The 21,373-nt window shown below is 46.2% G+C and overlaps 1 protein-coding gene across 12 annotated transcripts in view; it reads left to right on the forward strand.

Moving 5' to 3' along the window:
• The first annotated feature begins 6,366 nt into the window (after positions 1 to 6,366).
• Positions 6,367 to 21,373, forward strand: part of UNC80 (unc-80 subunit of NALCN channel complex) — a 127,960-nt gene continuing 112,953 nt past the window's right edge. For all 12 annotated transcript variants that reach the window (XM_077785175.2, XM_085585447.1, XM_085585443.1 and 9 more), the window contains exons 1-7: positions 6,367 to 6,717; positions 8,044 to 8,092; positions 14,483 to 14,639; positions 15,541 to 15,839; positions 18,333 to 18,456; positions 20,258 to 20,331; positions 20,864 to 21,003. In XM_077785175.2, coding sequence (XP_077641301.1) covers positions 6,626 to 6,717; positions 8,044 to 8,092; positions 14,483 to 14,639; positions 15,541 to 15,839; positions 18,333 to 18,456; positions 20,258 to 20,331; positions 20,864 to 21,003 — 935 coding nt within the window. In that variant the 5' untranslated portion in view covers positions 6,367 to 6,625. The remainder of the gene's footprint in view (positions 6,718 to 8,043; positions 8,093 to 14,482; positions 14,640 to 15,540; positions 15,840 to 18,332; positions 18,457 to 20,257; positions 20,332 to 20,863; positions 21,004 to 21,373) is intronic.

Genomic DNA, 21,373 nt, shown 5'->3' on the forward strand with positions numbered 1-21,373 from the left:
GCCTGGGCGCAGTGACCCCTCAGCGCCGTGAAGTGCGGCCGCACACCGGCCCCCAGGGCCCTTGTACACCAGGGAAATGGTGAAATGGTGGCCCTGGGCTGCCCATGTGGCACAGCCACACACCGGCCCGCAGGCTCCTTGAACACCAGGGAAATGGTGAAATGGTGGCCCTGGGCTGCCCATGTGGCACAGCCACACACCGGCCCGCAGGCTCCTTGAACACCAGGGAAATGGTGAAATGGTGGCCCTGGGCTGCCCATGTGGCACAGCCACACACCGGCCCGCAGGCTCCTTGAACACCAGGGAAATGGTGAAATGGTGGCCCTGGGCCGCCCATGTGGCACAGCCACACACCGGCCCGCAGGCTCCTTGAACACCAGGGAAATGGTGAAATGGTGGCCCTGGACTGCCCATGTGGCACAGCCTCCTCTGCCCGCCCTGCAGATCCCCTCAGCTGGCTGGACACAGCAGGAGCACGTGGACAGTGCCAGGGTGGTGACGGTGACAGGAGTTGGGTCTTGGGGGTGAGCTTTTGGGTCCATCTTGGAAACTAACGGGAACAGTGCAGACTTTGAGGGGTGTTTGGAGTGTGTCATCGTGGATCCGTGGTGGATGCTCAGTCAGTCCCAGCCTGAACTCAGGCTGAGGGGAGTGTGGCTCTGTGCTCTGGGTGGAACAGAGAAATCATAGATGGGTTTGGAAGGGACCTGAAAGCTCATCTCATTCCACCCCCTGCCACGGGAAGGGACACCTTCCACTAGACTGGCTTCCACCAAGTCCTGTCCAACTTGGCCTTGAACATTTCCAGGGATGAGGCAGCCACAGCTTCTCTGGGCAGCATTCTGCTGAGAGTACTGCTGCTGCTCTGGGCAACAAGCGCTGCAAAAAAAGGTGCTTGGCTATGCAGAAGTCCCAGTTACTGGGATTAAAAAGCAGTGTGGCCCTGGTGGAGGGAATCCCAAACCTGGTTTTGTGTGAACACCCTTGTTCTGGACAGAGAAGCATACTGGTGAGGTGGTGCTCTGTGGAGTCGTGTTACTGCATGTTTTGTTATAATTTCTCAAGTGTAATGGTTTGTTCCTATGTACCCCCACATTCAGCTTGGTTTGTCCCTGTTTTCCCGCCTTACCCTGGGTGTCAATCATCCCCTAAAGTGCTGAGTCATTCCCTTGGCCCCTCCCAGGCACCCTGTCCATCACTCGGTGTCCCCTCCCATGCATCCAGAACCTTCCATCCTCAGTGCCGGGTGATTGGACAGGGGCCTGGGCCCTGCCCATATCCATCCCTCATTGGTTCCCATATGTGTCTGTCAATGCAATAGCCACTCCCCTTGTGCTCCTATTGGCTGGCCAAGTCCCCTCCTCTCAGTATATAAGATGTTGCAAGCAGCCTGCTGGGGCTCTTGTTAGCTGGCATCATTCAGGTTTTGTTGGGCCCTGCTGGGCTGCAATAAACTTTGGCTTCAGCCCCTAACAAGACTCTCTTCTTTGCCAAGCCGTGGGATTCAGCTGCGCCCGTCAGACCCACAAAGCACTCTCCAAAGCCCTGCTGGGCTCAGCGGAGGGTGCTTCCATCTGCCCTTCTCGCCCCATTGGAGAGCTAGCCGGGGCAGAAAGGGACTGAGAACTGAGACCTGGGGTGGGAACGCAGCAGTGCTCAGCTCTCTCTGAGGAACAGAGAGGAAGGCATGTTTGGTAACTCCGTGCATCAAAAGATCCATGCTTTCTTCTCTAGGAAGAAGGTTAAAAAGTTCGGGTAGGGCACATTTTGAGGGGAGGAGGTCTGTTGCCTTTTTTTCTCCAAACAAAGCTAAAGTCTTTCAGGTACTACAGAGCATGGAGAATCCTGAGCCAAGGGATGATAATTTGACAGTGAAAGCTGAGGTGTTATTTTTTTCCCCCTGGTTTTGTCCAGATAATCCCCCCATGTAATCTCCAGGATTTTGTTCCCTCCCATCCTGCCCTGTCTGTTATGCATGTAATGCATGTAGCTGCAGTTAAATGTCTATTTGAATATGTTTTGTTGCTTGAACTTCATGCAAAGGCAGTAACTTACTGCGTGAGGTGTGGAGGGCCTGTGTTTCTGCTCTGCTTTGAAACAGAATTCTTAGATGGATGAGTGCTGTGCTACTCGACTGGTTTTACCTAAATGTGACTGAGGGATTAAATACCTAACTCTTCTTGTGGAATCTGGTCCAGCTGAACTGCAGTCCACTCCTGCCCAAATTCATGCAGCAACACCTGTAATTTTAGGAGATCCTTGCAGTTACAGGGATTATTTATCCTTGTCTCTGAGCACAGTTGTGTTGTGTTTAAGCAGGGCTAGCTAGAAGACCTGTGAAGGAGACTACTGAAGAACCTTAGTTGAAAAGTTTTCATGCTGTTTAAAAGCCCTTAAAGAAGAAACAGGTTTTTCCCAGGCTTCTCTAAATTTTTACATTCTTTCTACCTGACAGACCCATATGGGAAAGGGTAGAACAAGTGATATCCATCAGTGCTAATCTTCTGTGACTGGTTGTCCCCAGGGAGAAAAGGTTTTCCTTCATGATGGGTCTGTTCAGCCAGGACAGAAGCCTGCTGGCAGACAGTGGAAGAGTAAGATCTCGCGGGTGTGGCAAATGGTTTTTTTTCCCTGCTCTGGAATCTGCATTTAGGAGCTGTTTGCAGCTTTGCTCTTGGAAAGGCTGCTGCACAACAGAATGGCTTGACATACTCTTGAGAGCCTGGATTCTGCATGGAGAATTCAGAGAAATAAGATGTGAATTCCTAGGAGTGTGTATGGCAGGGATTGATTGAGAGTGGGAACTTGGAGAGCATAACCATGGAAACAAGTGCAAGGCAGTGAGGTTTGAGCAGTTCCCTGCTCTGAGCACTCCTGTATAAGGTGGGGGCTTCTGCTCTGTGTCCCCACTCTGTGCCATGCTGCCAGCCTTGGCTGTTTCTGGATCAAGACTAGACCCTGCTGTGCTGGATTGTAACCATAACTGGTGAATAAAGGAGTGATCAAGCAGAATCTGGAGGCATGTCAGGCTCCTGCCTGCAGTGAGAGAGGAAGTGGGTGCTTGGTGTCAAGGGCATCTTCAGTGGCTGAGCAGTTGGCATGGGCTAGGAGCTGTTGGAGTAACACAGAGCTTTCTCCCTTTTCCCTCACCTGCTTTGACTTGTTGCAGGAGTTTTGATCTTTTTGCAGGCAGATGGACCTGTGTTTCTGTGCCAGTCCAAGATGCCAGTGTAGCCTAGAGAACAGAGCACAGGTGAATTTTCAGGGGACTTTGCTGTAATGGCCTTTCTGAAGAATCTACTTTTTTCTCTCTACCCTCACTGTGAGGGAAGGCAGGGGACCGATTTGCAGGACTTTCCCTTTGTAGCATCCACTGTAGTGTTAGTATTTAGGTGTGGTCAAATGCTGATTGCAAACCTGAAAGCCTCTGCTGCCAGCAGAAATTCAGTATAGAGATAAATAAAATCTTCCAGATGGTAAAATTTCTTCTCTTAAACATGCAAGTCATTTTACTCACAGAGATACAGATTACTTCAGCTTTGTGTGCCCTTCGTGGTGGTGGGCATTGTCTCCAAAATAAGGTGAGAACAAAACTTGTCTCTGGCTACTGTCAAACTTAATGTGAGCTACCTTTGCCACCTCCGGATGGCCTGTCTGGATTTAAGGTCTGCATCTTCATGCTTGCAGTTCCTGTGACTTGATGTTTCTTTTGTTGTTGTTTCCTTTGCTCTCTGATTTGTTTTGCATCAGAAGTTCTGTAGCTTCAAACTTCTGTACAAAGGGATTTATGTATCTTTTGTGACTGGGTGTAGCTGGAGAGCAATGTGCTGCACTCAAATGGTAGACCATTTGGTTGACCAGAACTGCAGTTTGCAGTTCCATTTTCAGTTACTACAAAGTAATCATAAACAAAATTCCAAGTAGTGATTTAGTTTCCTCTCAGTGCTGGACTATGTGACCTCTGCTTGCTAATGGTTTGTGACAGGGCAAGGCACTGGCTATGCACAAATAAAGAGTAAGAAAAATAATCCTGAACTTCAAAGCTATTTGTTTCCTCTAAAAAGTTTTCATATAAACAACAGAATGTCACTTTTTTTTTTTTTTTTTTTTTTTTTTCTCTCCTGTGAGAACTGCTTGGGATGAACTTGTACTGGTCTTCCATTTTATTCTATTATTTGTTGTAGTATCCTCTGATATCCTTAGGTAGAGAAGGAGAGCTCATCTAACAGTGCCTGAAAAATATTTGTAGTAATACTAATTCAAACCTACACTTGAATTAGCCAAATCAGCCTGGTGTCTAATTGGAAACACCAGTAAATCTGCTTTGTTACTTCCCACCTCTGTTTCAGCTTTTCTGTGTAAGAAAAATCTGTGGAATAACAACCCCAAAGTTCCTCTGCTCCCAACACCTGTTGGATTAGGCCCTTTTCTGACCCGGAGATGGGGCAACTGAGAGGCATTTTAAAACTTTTCTTCTATTATTAGTCTCATGTGAAGGGTGAGACAATACAGATGTTATAATTCACGCCATCACAATTAGAAGACAATTATTTCCTATTTACAATACAATATAAACACTTCCTGGCCTATCAGCTTTAGCTACGCCATGCTGTAAATGCCTTAAATCATCTTATCATCAAAAATTACCTCTTGTGGGTTCTAATACAATGCATTTTTGATCTATTTCTCCAAAGCATCTAATCTTATTTGCAAGGCCATCCTTTGAAACTTATTTCTACTTCTAATTCTCTCTCAACAGTGTCCGTCCTATTCCGTGGCATTTCTAAGTCAGCACTTCTTCTCTCCAAGTTTGCATGGAGATGCACACTGCGTGAGCCTTCGAGAACTCCCTACAAATCCATTTCCCGCCATCACCAATCTGCACTTTCAGGGAGGGTTCGTGACTTGCCTCCCTTCTCTGCCCATTTGGGAAGCAAGAAGGGAGGGAGCGGGAGGGTAAAGAAAGGGGGTAGAGAGGGAGGGAATCGTGGCGGGGAGCCGCTGTCCCTGCCCGGCGGGGCTGTGGGGAGCCGCTGTGCCGGCCGGGCCGTGGGGAGCCGCTGTGCCGGCCCCTGTGGGGAGCCGCTGTGCCGGCCGGGCCGTGGGGAGCCGGTGTCCCGGCCGGGGCTGTGGGGAGCCGCTGTGCCGGCCCCTGTGGGGAGCCGCTGTGCCGGCCGGGCTGTGGGGAGCCGCTGTGCCGGCGGGGCCGTGGGGAGCCGCTGTGCCGGCCGGGCCGTGGGGAGCCGCTGTGCCGGCCCCTGTGGGGAGCCGGTGTCCCGGCCGGGGCTGTGGGGAGCCGGTGTCCCGGCCGGGGCTGTGGGGAGCCGCTGTGCCGGCCCCTGTGGGGAGCCGCTGTGCCGGCCCCTGTGGGGAGCCTGTGTCCCGGCCCCTGTGGGGAGCCGCTGTGCCGGCCGGGCTGTGGGGAGCCGCTGTGCCGGCCGGGCTGTGGGGAGCCGCTGTCCCGGCCCCTGTGGGGAGCCGCTGTGCCGGCCGGGCCGTGGGGAGCCGCTGTGCCGGCCGGGCCGTGGGGAGCCGCTGTGCCGGCCGGGCTGTGGGGAGCCGCTGTGCCGGCCGGGCTGTGGGGAGCCGCTGTGCCGGCCCCTGTGGGGAGCCGCTGTCCCGGCCCCTGTGGGGAGCCGCTGTGCCGGCCGGGCTGTGGGGAGCCGCTGTGCCGGCCCCTGTGGGGAGCCGCTGTGCCGGCCCCTGTGGGGAGCCGCTGTGCCGGCGGGGCTCTGTGGAGCCGCTGTGCCGGCGGGGCTGTGGGGAGCCGCTGTGCCGGCCGGGCTGTGGGGAGCCGCTGTGCCGGCCCCTGTGGGGAGCCGCTGTGCCGGCCCCTGTGGGGAGCCTGTGTCCCGGCCCCTGTGGGGAGCCGCTGTGCCGGCCGGGCCGTGGGGAGCCGCTGTGCCGGCCCCTGTGGGGAGCCGCTGTGCCGGCCGGGCTCTGTGGAGCCGCTGTGCCGGCCGGGCCGTGGGGAGCCGCTGTGCCGGCCCCTGTGGGGAGCCGCTGTGCCGGCCCCTGTGGGGAGCCGCTGTGCCGGCCCCTGTGGGGCTGTGGGGAGCCGCTGTGCCGGCCGGGCTGTGGGGAGCCGCTGTGCCGGCCCCTGTGGGGAGCCGCTGTGCCGGCCCCTGTGGGGCTGTGGGGAGCCGCTGTGCCGGCCGGGCTGTGGGGAGCCGCTGTGCCGGCCCCTGTGGGGAGCCTGTGTCCCGGCCCCTGTGGGGAGCCGCTGTCCCGGCCCGGGGGCCGTGGGCCGCCCCGGGAGTGCCGGAGCCCGGCGGCCCGGCCCCGCGGCGGCGGAGCGCAGCCCTGTTGCTGGCGGCGCGGTGCGGGAAGTTTGGCGGGCGGCGCCTCCGCCGCCTCCCTCCCCCGGCACCGCCCGCTCCGGGCGCGGGGAGCTGGCCACAGAGGGAGGTGCTGAAGGCACGGAGGAAGCTGGAGGACGCGGACATCTTCGCTCCCCCGAATTCCCTCCCTGCCTTCTGCAGCCATCTTGCACCAGCGGGGCCGAGGGAGGGGTGGGCTGCGGGGAGCGGAGGGGAGAGGGTGAAGAGTTGGGGAGAGCCAGAGGCGGCCATGGGAGATCCCGGCCGGGGCGTCTGCTGAGACTGCAGCGGCTGTCATCAGCATCATGGTGAAAAGGAAAAGCTCCGAGGGCCAGGAGCAGGAGAGCGGCCGTGGCATCCCTCTGCCCATCCAGACCTTCCTATGGAGGCAGACCAGGTAAGAGCAGGCACTTGGGATGCACCTGCAACAGGGCAGTGGAAGTGCGGAGGGGCTGCGGGACAGCTGCTGCCCGGAGGCACGGAGGATGCAGTTATTACTGCAGCTGCAATGTGAAGCAGTGAAAAAAAAAAAAAAAAAAAAAAAAAATCAAAACAACAATCGATTTGGGGTTTTGTGGTTTTTTTTTTTTTTTTTTTTTTTTTTTTACTCAGTATAGAGCAATTTGTGTGCATCTGGTGTGGGAGGAGGGAGGTCTCAAGGCAGCTTAACCTAGTGGAAGTCCCAGGCAGCTTCTTGATTTGACTTTAAACCATCCATGTCCGTTTCTCTATGCACCTTTCCCTTCCTCCCTGTCCCGTGCTCCCCTTCCCCTCCATCCCCCATCTTTTAAGAGAACTCATGGTGCTCTTGTAGCAGAAGCAGCATCCATCAGTGCTGCGCCAGACCTGCAGCTTTGCTTCTGTCTGTATTTGCAGCTGTCCTGGCGGTGTAATCCGTGCTTTGAGAGGCCGGCATGCAAGCAGATATGTCCAAGTGTCACCTTATTTCACTGGACTGGAGAGTGAGGGACTCGCTGAATGTATGGCTGGTGCTCTATGTTCCTTCTGAATCCTGTCAGGCTCCTGTCCTAGCAGGATTCCAAATTGAAAACATTGTGGGGGCAGTGGGGAAGGTTGGAAGATTTGAAGGTTGTGGCTCTAATTTAAGGCCTCAGTCGCAAAATCCCCTTTTGCCACAGCCAGTGTCCTTCAAAATAAAAATAAAAAAAACAAGCCTGCAATAAGGTGACCTGATTTTTTTTTTTAATATTTACTCTGATCTCATTCTGGAGGAGAGTGATAGAGGGTGAGTGTTCTCGACATGCAGCATACAGGCCTGCACTTCACCATGAGCCTTCCACATCAGCAGCTGTGCAGAAAAAAAATATTTAATACAGAGATGGCAAGTTGATCTCTGGCTTAAAAAAGAGGCAAGGCAAAGTTCAGTAATATTTAACAAATTTTAAAGAGGATATGTTGAAAATCTTTCACTGAGGTAAAATGGCTGAAAATTGTCTGATGGAAGATTTTATCCCTGGGAATGTGTGGGCTGAATTAAATACCTCTTGACATATCAGGGTGGGTACTTTTTCTTCTGGAAAAGATAACAGCATTTATCAGATGTCATCAACAGGTATCTAACATAGTTTTGGCTTATGTCTTCCTTTGCAATGAGTTTCTCAGCCTTTTGATAGCCTTCTGACATGAGAGGAATCCTAAAAATAACTAAGAAAAATACATGTTGATGTACTGGGTCTCTAATGCTGCTTCTCCTTTCTTTCAGTGCATTTTTAAGACCTAAACTGGGGAAGCAATATGAAGCTTCCTGTGTGGTACGTACATGTGTTTCTTTTTCAATGCTTGCTAGTAACTAACTTGTCATGCAGATCAATCTGACCATAGTGGCTGATCAGCTCCACAAGTGGATTTAGTCCATTCAGCTTCATTTTGTACTCCTATCACATGAAGGATTTGAAATTTTATTTGGATATTAGTAATAATTAATTAATTAGTAATGCTGTAGTAATGAAATAAATAATGACATGGGCAAACTGAGCTATGACAGTGTGGGTCTAACCTTGCAGTTCACTCTGTGTGGATGTGCTTTTGCATGAGATTGATGTCATTTCAGTTTGCAATTCCTGATGGTTTTTCAAGCTTATAATATGGAAAATCTAAACAATATTAACCGACTTTTAACAATACTTTTACCATTGCACAACATGGGAAACATTTCTACTGAAAATTAGAGGGAGCGTATCTTATCAGAATTATTAAGAAAAGGTTGTTATGCAGATAGAAATAACTCTGATTTCTAAATATACTTCAAATAAAGCCTCGAGTTACTGCCAAAAAGGGGGGAAACAAGAAGACATGAAGCAAGTTCAAATAAGACAGGTATCTAGAGAATTCCTTGAATGGTTGCTGGTCTTTGGATTACTTAAAGTACAATAGTCAGTTGCAGCCAAACTTGACAGAGTGGAAAAATTTGGTCTGGACATGTATCTTAATAGTTTAAAGTTCTTAGGTCGCTCTGCAGCAATTTTCTGACTTCCTTCTCACAAGGCATTATGCTGGAGAAGCTGTATCTGTTGCTGAGTCATTTTCTTCTAAGAAATCCATAAATTTTTCAGAGTTTTTGCTAGATACCAGATAGAGATGGGATTGCTGGCTTAGTGTGTTGGTGAGTAAAATGTTCAGTTCTAGCATATGCAGCAGTGATGACTGGTTAATGCCTACTGACAGTATCTGGTTGTTGAGAGGCTGGAAAATGGAACTTGTTTGTCCTTTACCAGGAGCTGTGCCTTGGGGCACCTCTAACCTGGGGGCTGTGGCTTCATCTGTGGGTAGAGGGGCAGAGCTTCCTTCTCTGTGATGTACCTCTCTGCCTGTAACTCCTTTTGCCTCCTGCTGGGCTGTTGGCATCAGGTCCCTGAGGCTAATTGCAAAGCACCTTTCTTCTGGGAGCACATACTGGAATTTACTAAGTGTGAAAAACAAACTACACCCTAAAAACCCTCTAAATTGTGAGACAACCCAAATCACATGCTTCAGCCAGGAGAAAGGGAGCTCTGAAAACAGGCATTTCATAAACATCCAATAAATTTCCACCTCTTGGATGAAGAACCTGATTATTCTCAAGTTCTTAACATAATCATTAAATTATGGTAGAAACTGCTCAAAGGTGGAACTTAGCTTTGAGGAATTTTTGGGTAACAGGCTGAACTGACACATTGGCTGCCTTATGCTTCATCTGTTTCCTCTGCCTACTGGTGTGCCCATTCTGTATTATCCAGTGAGGCAGCAGAGTGCTGCATGCATGGGTGAGGCGGATTCTGGAACTTGACAGGTACTTGACTTGTCTTCTGAAACCTCCTGCTGACTATCTAACACCCCTGTATTGACTAGTCTGCCTAAAAATATTGTGCACCCGTTGCATGATCTATCCTTTTGTAATTCTCTAGCCAGAATTGTTGTAGGCATGTCTATGGGCTGTTAACTGTCTGGCAGTGCATATGACACAACACTGTGCAGTATTTTATTGTTTTTCTTGCCTCTAAACTTGCTGCAGTGGAGTTTGCTGCCTGTTGTGCATTGAGGAAGCAGATGTTGGAGTCTGAGATTCAGTGAGTGCAGCATCTGGTCTGCAAGAGCATGTTGCATTGTTTATTTGGGGTCTGCTATATACCAAAATACTTGAGGAAAAAAACTTGGCCCTTTCATTGCATTGTTCTCTTTACCTGAACCATGAATAGTTATCTCACAACATCTAAATGTTTGTGCCTCAGTATGGGTTTAATGTTCTTCCTACTCCCCCATTCTGAAGTTGTTCTGCCCTGACATGAGGCCATCCCTGATGTGCCAGAGTCAAAGCTGTGAATGACCTCACAGGAAAGCATGTGAGTGCTGTACAAAGCCAATGCATTTTTGGGTGATGGTAAGGAACTCAAAGGTATGCTTAAATTCTTCTGCTCTGGTTTTCATTGGCCATGGAAGAACTCAAATGTTTTCTGGAGGATCCTGAAAATTTAGTTTCCCTCTCTTCTAGGTTTTTTTTTTTTTGTGGGTTTTTTCCCCTTGTTTTTGAAAATGTAATTACATGTTTTGTTATTGTGGATAATTAAAGTATAGCTATGGAACAAAGTTCAGAAAGAGGCCACCTTTATTTTATCCAGACAATGGGCATGGTTGCAGAAATGTGAATTTCTGTGAGTAAAGTGTGTGGCATCTGTGTTTCATTACTTCTGAATGTTTATTCACAATGTGTATACTACTGCTATATTTAGTAAACAATGGAGTCTTACCATCCCTTGTGCTATGAACTCCTAGATTCCCAGATCTTTCCAGGAACTCTTCATTGCTAAGTGGACCTGCCCCAGACTGACAGCACTTTCTGCCTGCACTTCAGGCTCTTTCCAGTCAGTCTGAAGTGACTTCAGCAGTAGTCTCAGCTTTCCTCCATGATGCAGGCTGAGCTTTGGAAGGACAGGGCATTAAGGTCCCCACCAAGGACACAAGCTGAGTTCAAGAAGCACTAACCATTTCTCTGTGGTACTGCCATGGTCCTTCTGTGCCTGCACTGGGTAATCCTGTAGAGATACTCCTGGCACTCCGGGGAGGATGTAACAGGAGGTGCTGAGCTTCCCAAGGTAACCTCTGGGCACCCTCTGTCACCTCCTGGCTGACCTCTTCCTGCCTTATGCAATTCACTGCAGGTACAGCTTCCCTGGGCTTAGAGCAAGGGAAGTTCAAGTGAAGCTGTTCAGGAAGCCATGACAAAGCCCAGGCAGAATGCTGCTGGAATGGGAACAGATAGCCTGAAGATGCCTAGACAAGAGGGACAGGACAAAGCAGACAGTGACCCACAGGCTGATCCTGGTCACAAGGTATTTGGCAGTGCCTTTGGCTCTTGGTGGAGATGAAGGTAAAAGGAGAACAGCAGCAGTGGGAAGGCAGCCAGACAAGGCTGGCCACCATTCCCTGTGAAAACAGCTGTCACCACCAGGCTAAAAGGAAAAATGCTTGTGTAAGTGGTCCTCAGGGAGCTGAACACACACACAACCCTGCTGAAAGGGCCTGTTTCTCCAGCCAAGGCACTAACTTCCCTCTCTATCCCCTTGGTAGATGTTCTTCATCTGCCTTTGGTGTGTGGGGGGTGTTGCAGGCTTGAACAAGCCTGCTGTAAGTAGGTGTTTTCTTAGCCAAGCTGGAGCCCTGAGCCCTGAGGCTGTGGCTCTGGATGTACCCAGAGCATGACAATATCTGTCTTCTGACTCACTCACAGGAAGCTTTTTCAGACATTCTCATTCAGCTTTCTTATTTGAGCATGGAACTCTGAGCTGTAGCAGCAGTTCTTAATTCATGCAAGGTAAAAATTAGGTCTTCTGCCCCTGTAGCAGGTCCTGAAAGAGAAGAGCCATAGCACACTGAAAAGGAGGCTCAGGAGCAACACAGAACCTTGCATCTTGAGTGTCTGGTATAGACGAAAGCTGCACCTTTATGGAGAACTCCAGGCAGATTCCACAGGAAGGCTTGTCCAAAGAACTGCGTGTTCCTGTTGGACATCCAGTGGTTTCCATACAGCAGCTTTTGTGTTTGCATTTTTTCTGGCAACATATGGTACTTCTGTTTCAGATGCTTGTGATCACATCAGCTATTCCAGAAGCTAATCTTTCATTGCAGTACAGAAATACTTAGCTTTCTGCTCAGGCCTGGAAAGAACAGAAGAATCTGGTGGCTAACCACATAGGGAAATCTTCACAAGGTCTCAGCAGCCCAAAATGTCTTAATAAACACAAGCCTAATCTAAACATAAAATTGCAAACTTCTTAGCTGCCTGTTGAGTTTCTGAAGCATGCTGACAGTGGGACAGAGCTTGCAGAAGGCAATTGCTGGGGAACTTTCTACCTGATGCCATTTAAGTACCCAGGAATGAGACCTTGACTAGAAAGCCAGGGAGCAACAAGGTGTCTTCTGTTGCACTTCAGAATAGGGTTGGTGTTTTTATTTCTCCCCTTGCCCTGCAAACTGAATAGCTTTGTCAACTCTACTAAAGTGTGAGCTTATGGTTTGGCTTCTGTGCTGGAGGTGAGATAATTCAATTCCGTAAGCCTTGGTCAGCACTGGTGCTTGGCAGTCCTCTCAGTGAGCTAATCCAGCTCACTAACATGGGTAGGAACTGCTTACCTCTGTTCTGACCTTCCTTTTGGCTTGTGCAGGGGCTTGGCTTGGCTGAATGAAGGATTCATTGAGCCCCAGAGCCAATGGAAGGGTGGAAATAGGAGTGTTTGGCTGGACTGATGGCTAAGGAGTGGTCCCTGTCCTCTTTTGATAAAAATAAATAAAACCTCATGTTTTTCACTGGCTATTTCAATCTTCGTGGTATTTGTAACTATGCACCTCCTGTTCTGCTGTTTCACTCCCTTATTTTGTTATGTAATAATCCATTTACTGGGATATTTACTCTAAACCTCTGTTGTCTTTATACTAATGCACTCTCTGTCCTCTGTGAATCCTGACTGGAACAGAATAATCAGTCCTTACAATGGGTGCTTTGCTCCCTGTTTGGGCTTCCAAAGCATTGGTATCCCTTCATTTTGCCCCATTCCTGAACTGATAGGATAGAATGGCAGGAGACTTTTCCTTTCAGATGCTGTGGCCCCTAGCAGGTCACTGTATGGGAGACTTGAAGCCTCCCTTCTCTAGTAGGCAGGTTATCCATTCCTGGTGCTAAGAAACACATATTGCTGATAACATGGTCCATGGCACATTATTTTTGACTAATCCTCAAGAAGCCAGTATTTTTTCCATGTATTACATCAAATGCCCTCCAATTTCAGCCATTTTTGGTCCACAAGGCATCTGCATTATGTTTTCTGACTGCATTCTGGTGTTTCTAGTAGGTGAGCAGTGTGGCCTTGTGCACACTGATCTTTGTTGGCAGCTCTGATGGTTATTGTCAGTATTTCAGGGTTCAGTCTGTTGGCGCAGTCTTAGTTCTCTCTAATGGATAGATCTGAGTTTCTGTGCCTCTGAGCGGGACTGGATGCTGTAAAACTACAATGGTGTGGCACTGAGCTTGCACCAGGACACCCAGCCTCTTGGTAGAGGAGCTCATGTCTGCCCACACCAGCAAACAGGATCACAAAAACGGAGAGAACAAATGTGCCCAGCTGCTGGCACAGGCAGGAGGGTGCCTGTTACCACAGGTTAGCATGCCGTGCTTGGGAGTGGTTGCTCATTCAGGAGAGCATGTTTTGACATACTTGTTTTGCTCTTCTTCTTTGTAACTAAATCTATTCTTATTACCGCCCCCTCAATTTTACAGGGAAAAAAAATTGCAATGACTAGTGTTGCAGGATAAGCTTTGTGAATCTGGAGTGAGGGCCTTTGAAGCATCTTTTTGGGCAACTTGTTTGCCCAGAGCTTGGTAAAATTGGTGAAACAGCAAAGAGGCAGCCAGGAGGTTAAGCTGGTTTATGGTTATTGTCATTATCTTTGCTGTAGGTACTTCAGTGAAGGAATATAACTGCACTTGTGACCTCTAATGAGATCTTTATATCTGATCACAGCAACAGTTTATTGAAACAGTTGGGGCAGCTAACAATAAGGAGCTTCCTTAGGGATTTCAGTGGCAGGTAGCCTTATTTTGTGTTGCTTCAGGTGGAAATAATGAACTTGCTGCAGTCAACAGCTCTGTAAGTGTTCACAAAACCATTACATCATAGCTCGACAAAAAAAAAAAATTTGTACACTGATTATTTTTTGTGACAGGGTGTGAAAACATTTCCTAAGGCCCATATACCTTTAGTGGTTTGCCCTTTATGTTACAGTAAACTGAAAGAGAATGTGTGTTAAAGAATATCCAGCATTCAGCTCCACAAATACAGGCTTTCCTAGCTCCTATGACTTCCAACAGGATTACTGGCTTTGCCCAGCACAGCTGCAAGTCTGGCTTGATGTCAGCACTGACTAATAGACAGATGATACTTAACTTCAATTCTCTCATATTGCAGAAAATATATTGTGTGGTCCATTAATTTGTTAGTCAAGTATGTCCATATGTGTGGTGAGCTTTACAGACTGTAATTTTCAGGACAAAAGTTTTAAAATTTACTTCAGTTATACAATTACTGATTTTAAAAAGAGGATGTTCATCAACTGGGAGGAATTAAACAGACACACTGTCCTTTTTTAATTTTTTTTTTTGTTTTTACTTATAGTCTTTTGAAAGAGTTTTAGTAGAAAACAAGCTGCATGGCCTTTCTCCAGCTCTCTCTGAAGCCATCCAGAGCATTTCTCGCTGGGAACTTGTCCAAGCTGCACTCCCTCACGTGCTGCACTGCACTGCAACGCTGCTCTCCAACCGGAACAAGCTAGGTCAGTGCTCGTGTGAGCTTGTTTGCTGTCAGTAAAAATGGGACAGATTGCTTCTCAGGGTGTCCACAATTTCCAAATCCTTAGAATACTAATTAGTTTATTCAGGGGGTTGCCTTTCTTGATTTGCCTTTCTTGATCTGGGGGTTGTCTTTCTCATTTATGGGAGGTAACCTGTGAAATCTTCCCCAGTGAAATTAGTGGTCTGATGAGCTAAAGAGTCAGAGTAGTTCAATAACATTTTGCAAGTTATTTCCCAGCAATAGTAGGACTTACTTACTTTAGCACCCAGTGAACATGGATTCCTTGAAGGAATATGTATTTCTCACAGGGCATGCTGCAGTGGTCAGTTGCAGATGGTACTTTTAATATCTTCAGTTTTTGGGGATTTTTCTTCATATTTTTCTTTTTATTTAGACCAATGCATGTGACTCTTAGCAGATAATCAATTAGACAATAGAGAGGCAGATCCAAATCAAACTTACTTTACTTACTTTTGTACTGATTTCAGCAGGAATTTTCTTCCCGAGACATGCCAGTAGGGAACATTAACAAGACACAGCTTAAGCACCTTGCAGTACTCACTGGCATTTTGTGTTATTCAACAAAGTCAAACAGACAACACTGTTGAGCTAGTTTCTTTTGGGACCACTCTATGTCCATGCTGCTGTCCTTGCCCTGCAGCTGACATTGCAGAGTCTGAACTCCAAATGCTGGGAAATAAATAGAGACTTCTGATTGAGAAGGTTTCAAATATAATGAGACAGAATGTTGGTGCTTTTCATTGTAGAATTTTAATTTTCAAATGCTTATCTGGGAGTTGGATGTCCAGCCTCCAGTGCAACTCTGAACAGTATCATTACTGGAAGCCCTGTGAGATGATGTGATGGCTTTTTCTATACAGGACATCAAGATAAACTTGGAGTAGCTGAAACAAAGCTGCTTCACACTCTTCACTGGATGCTGCTGGAAGCTCCTCAGGACTGCAGCAATGACCGATTTGGAGGAGACAGAGGCTCCAGCTGGGGAGGGAGCAGTAGTGCCTTTATCCACCAGGCTGAAAACCAAGGATCACCAGGCCATCCCCGGCCCAGCGCTGTGACTGATGAGGAGGAGAATAACAGAAGGAAGTTCTTCCAGAATTCCATGGCCACAGTAGAGCTGTTTGTGTTCCTCTTTGCTCCCCTCGTCCACAGGATTAGAGTAAGTGGTGCAGTGATGGGGTTCTTATGTGGAGACAGCTCTCTGAGCAGGAAAGGAATGGTTCTGCCTTTGTACTTGTTATTTAATTCAGCTCACAGTGCACACTGGGGTAACTGCTGGAAACATTTTAGCAAGCTGGAAGAATACAACTGCCATTGGGAAGAAATTCTTCCATGCCATGAACAGTCACTACAGCACCAGACCAGCACAAAGACAAAAAAATACAAAGTAAGCCATTCTTAGCCTTTGGGAATGGCAAAGATCTGTGGCCCCTGTGAAGTCTCTGGGATCCTGAAAGCTGCAGAAAGGATTATGAGCTTTAACTTGCTCCAGTGATTCTCAACCATTGCTCAGAAAAGCCTTGCTGGATTTTCAGGGATTCCATGATGGGGCTGCCACTGGGGTTTGTTGTTGTCATTACTAAGAATCTTGATGCTAATTACCAGGACAGTGTTATAAACATGGCAGTAGCAAAGGCAATGGAGCATTCCTTTGTTCTCAAGTGTGCAAGAGGCTGCAGGCCTCCTGTCTACTGGGGTTCCTGTGTTAATTTTATCCTGTGTGCATCAGCTTTGCAGAGTGATGTGATGAAAAGACATGTTCTTCATGCTCTGACTCCTGCCTCTGGGAGACTGCCATTTAGCCTTTATGCTTCCAGCTAGATCTTGAAAAAGAGTAGGTCCTTGAAAAAAGGACTATAAAGTAATGAATTGATGGGGCTATCTGTCCTAATCCTGCCTTCTATGCTGCAACAGTTGAAGAAGGTAGGAAGGAACAGGAGATAAAGGATAATCTTTTGATTAAAGCAGGTAAAAGCAAGACTGGAGAACTAGATTATTTCTCTACTTCTGCTACTGAGTTCCTGTGCAGTAATGTTTAACTTATTTAGCCCAGATTTTTCATCCTTGTTTACTAGTTGTCTGTAGGCTACTGGGACAGGACAGGAAGAAATACTGAATTCTTCCCAGCACTACACACAAAAATGCAGGCTGCCATTTGAATAAATGGAATGAAACTGGGGCTAGAGCTTGGCTATTAGAGATTGGAATTCCAATCTTTTATATAAATTTTCTGGCATGTTGTGTTCAATATGGGGTTAATAACAGTACCTCAGGTTTACCTTGAAAATCTGAGATCTCTGTAATACTGTGGTAATGAACATTGAAAAGCCAATTAAAATATGCACATTTCTGTCATCAAAACAAAGTGCAGGAAAGGACTTTAAATGAGGCATGTAAATGGTACACTAAGTGTTATGTTGTCCTCTCTATCTTCTAAGTCTCAGGGGAAGAACACTACCTGCTCAGATAGCCAGAGTAATACATGGGCTCAAGGAAGATGACACATGTTTGCATAGACAGACCTAAACTGTTGAATTCCTGACTTCTGGGAGGATTTGTGTCTTGAGCAAAATGTTTTTAAATCAGGCTTTGGGGGCTGCACGTAATTCTTTAACTGTAGGAAGAAGTGTTGGCACGTCACCACAAGCTGGCAGCGCCAAGTGAAAATGCAGTGTCACTGCTAGCACGGTCTGAAAGCTTTGCAAGTTGCTGTTAGTAGAAACAGGAATTAAAACTAAGCTTAATTTAAGCCAAGCTTGTGAGTTGATTATGATGAGAGAGCACTAGCAGAGGGTAGGGAATAGAAGGGCTGGGGAGCTACAAGCAGTGGGTTCCTGCCATTCCTTTAGCTCTGTTTGCATCATCCATTCCAGTGCCAAGGCATCTGGGGCTGTCTCAATAGGAGAGTGCTGTGTACCTGTGATTGTACCACCAAAACTGCTGTTACCATGTTTGTTTGCCACATGGGGGTAGCTGGGGCTGTACTGACATCTGTGTCTCCTAATGTAGACCTGACACGAGGTCAAGTTAAGTGCATAGCTGCACCTTGATCCTGCTAAGATTTACTTGTGTACTAAAATTGATATGATTTCAGCTGCTTGCCTGTGTAAAACAGTGATAGCACAAGTGGAAGTAATACCAGTGCCTCTGTATTGACAGAGTTCAGGTGCTAGCCATGCTAATGATAACACAATAATGTGTACCACGACTTCATAGTTATCTGTTACATGTTTCCTCAATTTCTAAGTAATGCTTTAATACTTGGTATTCTTTTGGGGAAGAAGTTCAAGTCTTAGAGTGTAAATCCTAAAGTTGAGCTTGACTACTAGACATAAAGTGGTTATGTAAAATTAAAAGGGATACTTTGTGACAGGAATGGCCTTTTATATTACACCTTCATGTCCAGGGAAAAACAGCATCAATGACTAGGATATAAACTTCACTTGAAAGAAGCCTTTCTATATTTTTGTACTGAAATTTCCCTGTGATTTTTTTTACTAGCCATAATTGACCTGTATAGAGCCTGCTGAGTATTGTCAGTAGCCGTCGTATTAGCATATACTGACTGGACAACTGCACATGGTATCCTTTATTTCTTGTAGGAAATGACAGGCTTTGCAGACTGGAAACAAAATTCTTTTTTTCTCTTCAGGAGTCTGACCTGACGTTCCGGCTGGCTAGTGGCCTTGTCATTTGGCAGCCAATGTGGGAACATAGGCAGCCTGAAGTTTCTGCCTTCAACGCTCTTGTAAAACCCATCAGGAACATCATTACAGGTCTGTGACTTTGCTGTGGGGGTGGAGCTCCTGAGATCTGGGAAACCTTTCCCTTTGTTTGCCTGATGCTGCCCTTCCATTCTCTATATGAAGGAATATGTTGATCTGCAGGAACTGGTCAAACCTTAGAGCAGTTTAAGGTTGTTTCCCCTCAGAGTCAACTGACATTTGCATAATAAATAGGAGATGGGAGAACCATCACAAATAGGAAATTTGTAACTTTTCAGTGGAATTATAATTTCTGTCAGCCTCATATAATTTATGTTAGCTTTATCTTCCTTAGTTGCTGAGAATGGTCAAGACAATATCTCACAGCAGGCTGACGTGAGTGAGGAAATCTTTCCCAAACTGGCACTGGACAAAAACAAACAGTAAGGAGCACAGAGGTGGTCCTACTATTTAAAATTTGTTTTCCAGCATGTTATGAAATTAGAAAAGGTAGTTTCAAGAGAGTCCAATGAAGATTGTAAAGTCATTTTTGGATCCTGGAAGGGGTTGCTTATCCTTTGTGCTTCAGCCATAATGAGGTTGGAGTTGGGTGCTTAGGCTTCCAAGGCTTTGGTTTCCAAATCTTTTTGTCTGGCCTAGTGCTAAAAAATATTTTTACTGTTGTGTTTTAGACAAAAGTTTTTTATAATTCCTGCAAAGTGATGAATTGAAAGTGAGCAGGGTATACTGCTGTACCATTGCTTATAGTTCTCAAAAGCACGGTACTGTAATTTTTACCATAGTGAAAATGTAATTCACTATATTAGATTTTTTCTGGTAAGAGGTCATTTTGGATGTCATATTTTGTTCTGAAGACTCTGTAGACCTACTGGGACAGTCCAGAAATAAAAAGGCTCAGGCCTTCCAAATGATTTAAAACAGTCTTTTACATCTTGCTCTCTGTCCCTCTGCTTCAGCTTCTAGAATTAAAATACAGTATTTCAGCCCTGGAACTAACAAGGGAAATTAGTCCTAAGTTTTCTTTGACTATTGGACTTTTTTTCTATAGGTCTATGTGGGGTCAGAAAATGCCTAAAAATTGTTTCAGAAGTAAAGTCTGGAAGGAAAGTGCTCTGTTATGCTTTGAAAGTTTTTTCAGCAGGACAGAAATGCTAATTGGAATGAGGTCTTTTATATCTAGGAAGATGCTGCTATCTTAACATTTTCTCAAACTGGGAAAAAATAAAATCAAATTTACTTAAATTTTCCTTCAAACAACAAATTTAAAAAAGTAATGAAGAAGCTTTGCAGTATTTGTTTTGCAGTCAGTCTGATTCAAAGTCATATCTGCACAGCTTTCAGCAGGATTTCAAGATTTGTCATCCTAGTCTGTGTGATACCCTTGGTCTGCTACAGAGTTACTGTTCAAACTTTGTGTTACAGACATATATTTCCTGTGCTGAAGGCATTTGGCAGATTGGAAATCACAGTACACTTTGAGTAATGTAACCTAGAAGAGGACCTGAATATATGTAAAAATAAGATGCAGAACTCCAAAATAAAAGGCAGTGCTCTGCACAGGAAAACACGATTGATGGCAAATGAATTCAGGATGAAATTTATGTTCTTTTTTTTTAATAGAAATAGAGATTTTTCAGTAGACAGTGTTGTTGACAACACAATGGAAAGAATTTTAAAAACTTACCCAGTCCTATTTTCTTTTTATGGCTATGACTAGTGCCTAGGAAGTTTGCAGCAGATAGATGGCTGATTTTGTTTTCTTGTTTATGTTTTTATTATAATACTTTATAATAGGTGCATTATACTGTAGGAGGCATTTCCTGAAATGTCCTGCTTTGACTTCTTTCCTCAGCCAAGAGAAGTTCTCCCACCAATAACCAGAGTGTCACTTGTGAATCCCCTAATCTGGACAGTGGACATACTGAGGTAAATTCTGTGCTAAAATTTGACAAGCTTGAATAAGGTGCTGAGGGAGGGGGGAATAAATATTGAAAGAGAACTTGGAGTTACCACCCTATAGTGTTTTATCTCCAGAAATTAGTTATTCACAGCTAAGGCCCTCAACATTGTTTGTGGTGGAACCAAAGGGTGTGGGGTATGACTATCTGGATCTCCTTGGCCTTATCCTGTCTTATAGGATGGGGGCCTGCTCTTATATATGGCAGGAGGGTTGGAGCCTTATTTTAAGGTTCCTTCCATCCCAAATTATTCTCCTGGACAAGAGAGCTGTACAATGTACAATATACCCTTTGCCTGTACAATGCCTTGTATTGAGAAGTCCCAGGTTTGATCAGTTTTTCCTTGGTATTATGGTGTAAGCAACTGTCATGTCTAAGCTCAAATTGCAGTTATAAGACTAAAATGGGAGAGATAAAGATGTTTTAATATTTATCTCTTATATTTATGTTTTAATATTTAAATATGTTTTTAATATTTTCTTTTTTGCAACTATCCAAAGGGCCTGCAGGTGGTCTGTGAGACAGCACAGCCAGATCCTGTACCTCCAAAGGCTTCTGGTTCAGCATGTCATCCTGGAAATTCCTTGGAGGGAAGTGTATCCTCCCAAACTTCCCAGGAGAGAAGTACTGCACATCCCAGGTACAAAGACCTTCAGGAGAAACTTGGGCTCATGTGATTCAGTGGTGGAGGTCACACAAGTCCATCTTGCATGCACTTTTGTCTGGACATGCTGAGGGTGCTGGATGTTGGTATCAAATTCCTAATTCAAGAAATCTCAGTTCTGGGTGACAAAAAAGATGGCAGCACTTGTTACTTAACACTGTTTTCTTCAAGGAAATCTCTAGCTGGCCTGTTGGGACAGTTTTTTTGGTCTTTTATAGAATGTTGGAACTAATGACTCAAAAAATAACCTTCAGGTTCACCCCTTCCAGGCTAAATTTAGCTTCAGACAACTGGTGCATTATCTGGCTTCCTTCTGACCAGATTTTCTTTCCCCCAAGCAAAGAAT

Source organism: Lonchura striata, chromosome 7 (assembly GCF_050655825.1).
Source record: "Lonchura striata isolate lonStrDom1 chromosome 7, ASM5065582v1, whole genome shotgun sequence".
Classification (NCBI taxonomy): domain Eukaryota; kingdom Metazoa; phylum Chordata; class Aves; order Passeriformes; family Estrildidae; genus Lonchura; species Lonchura striata.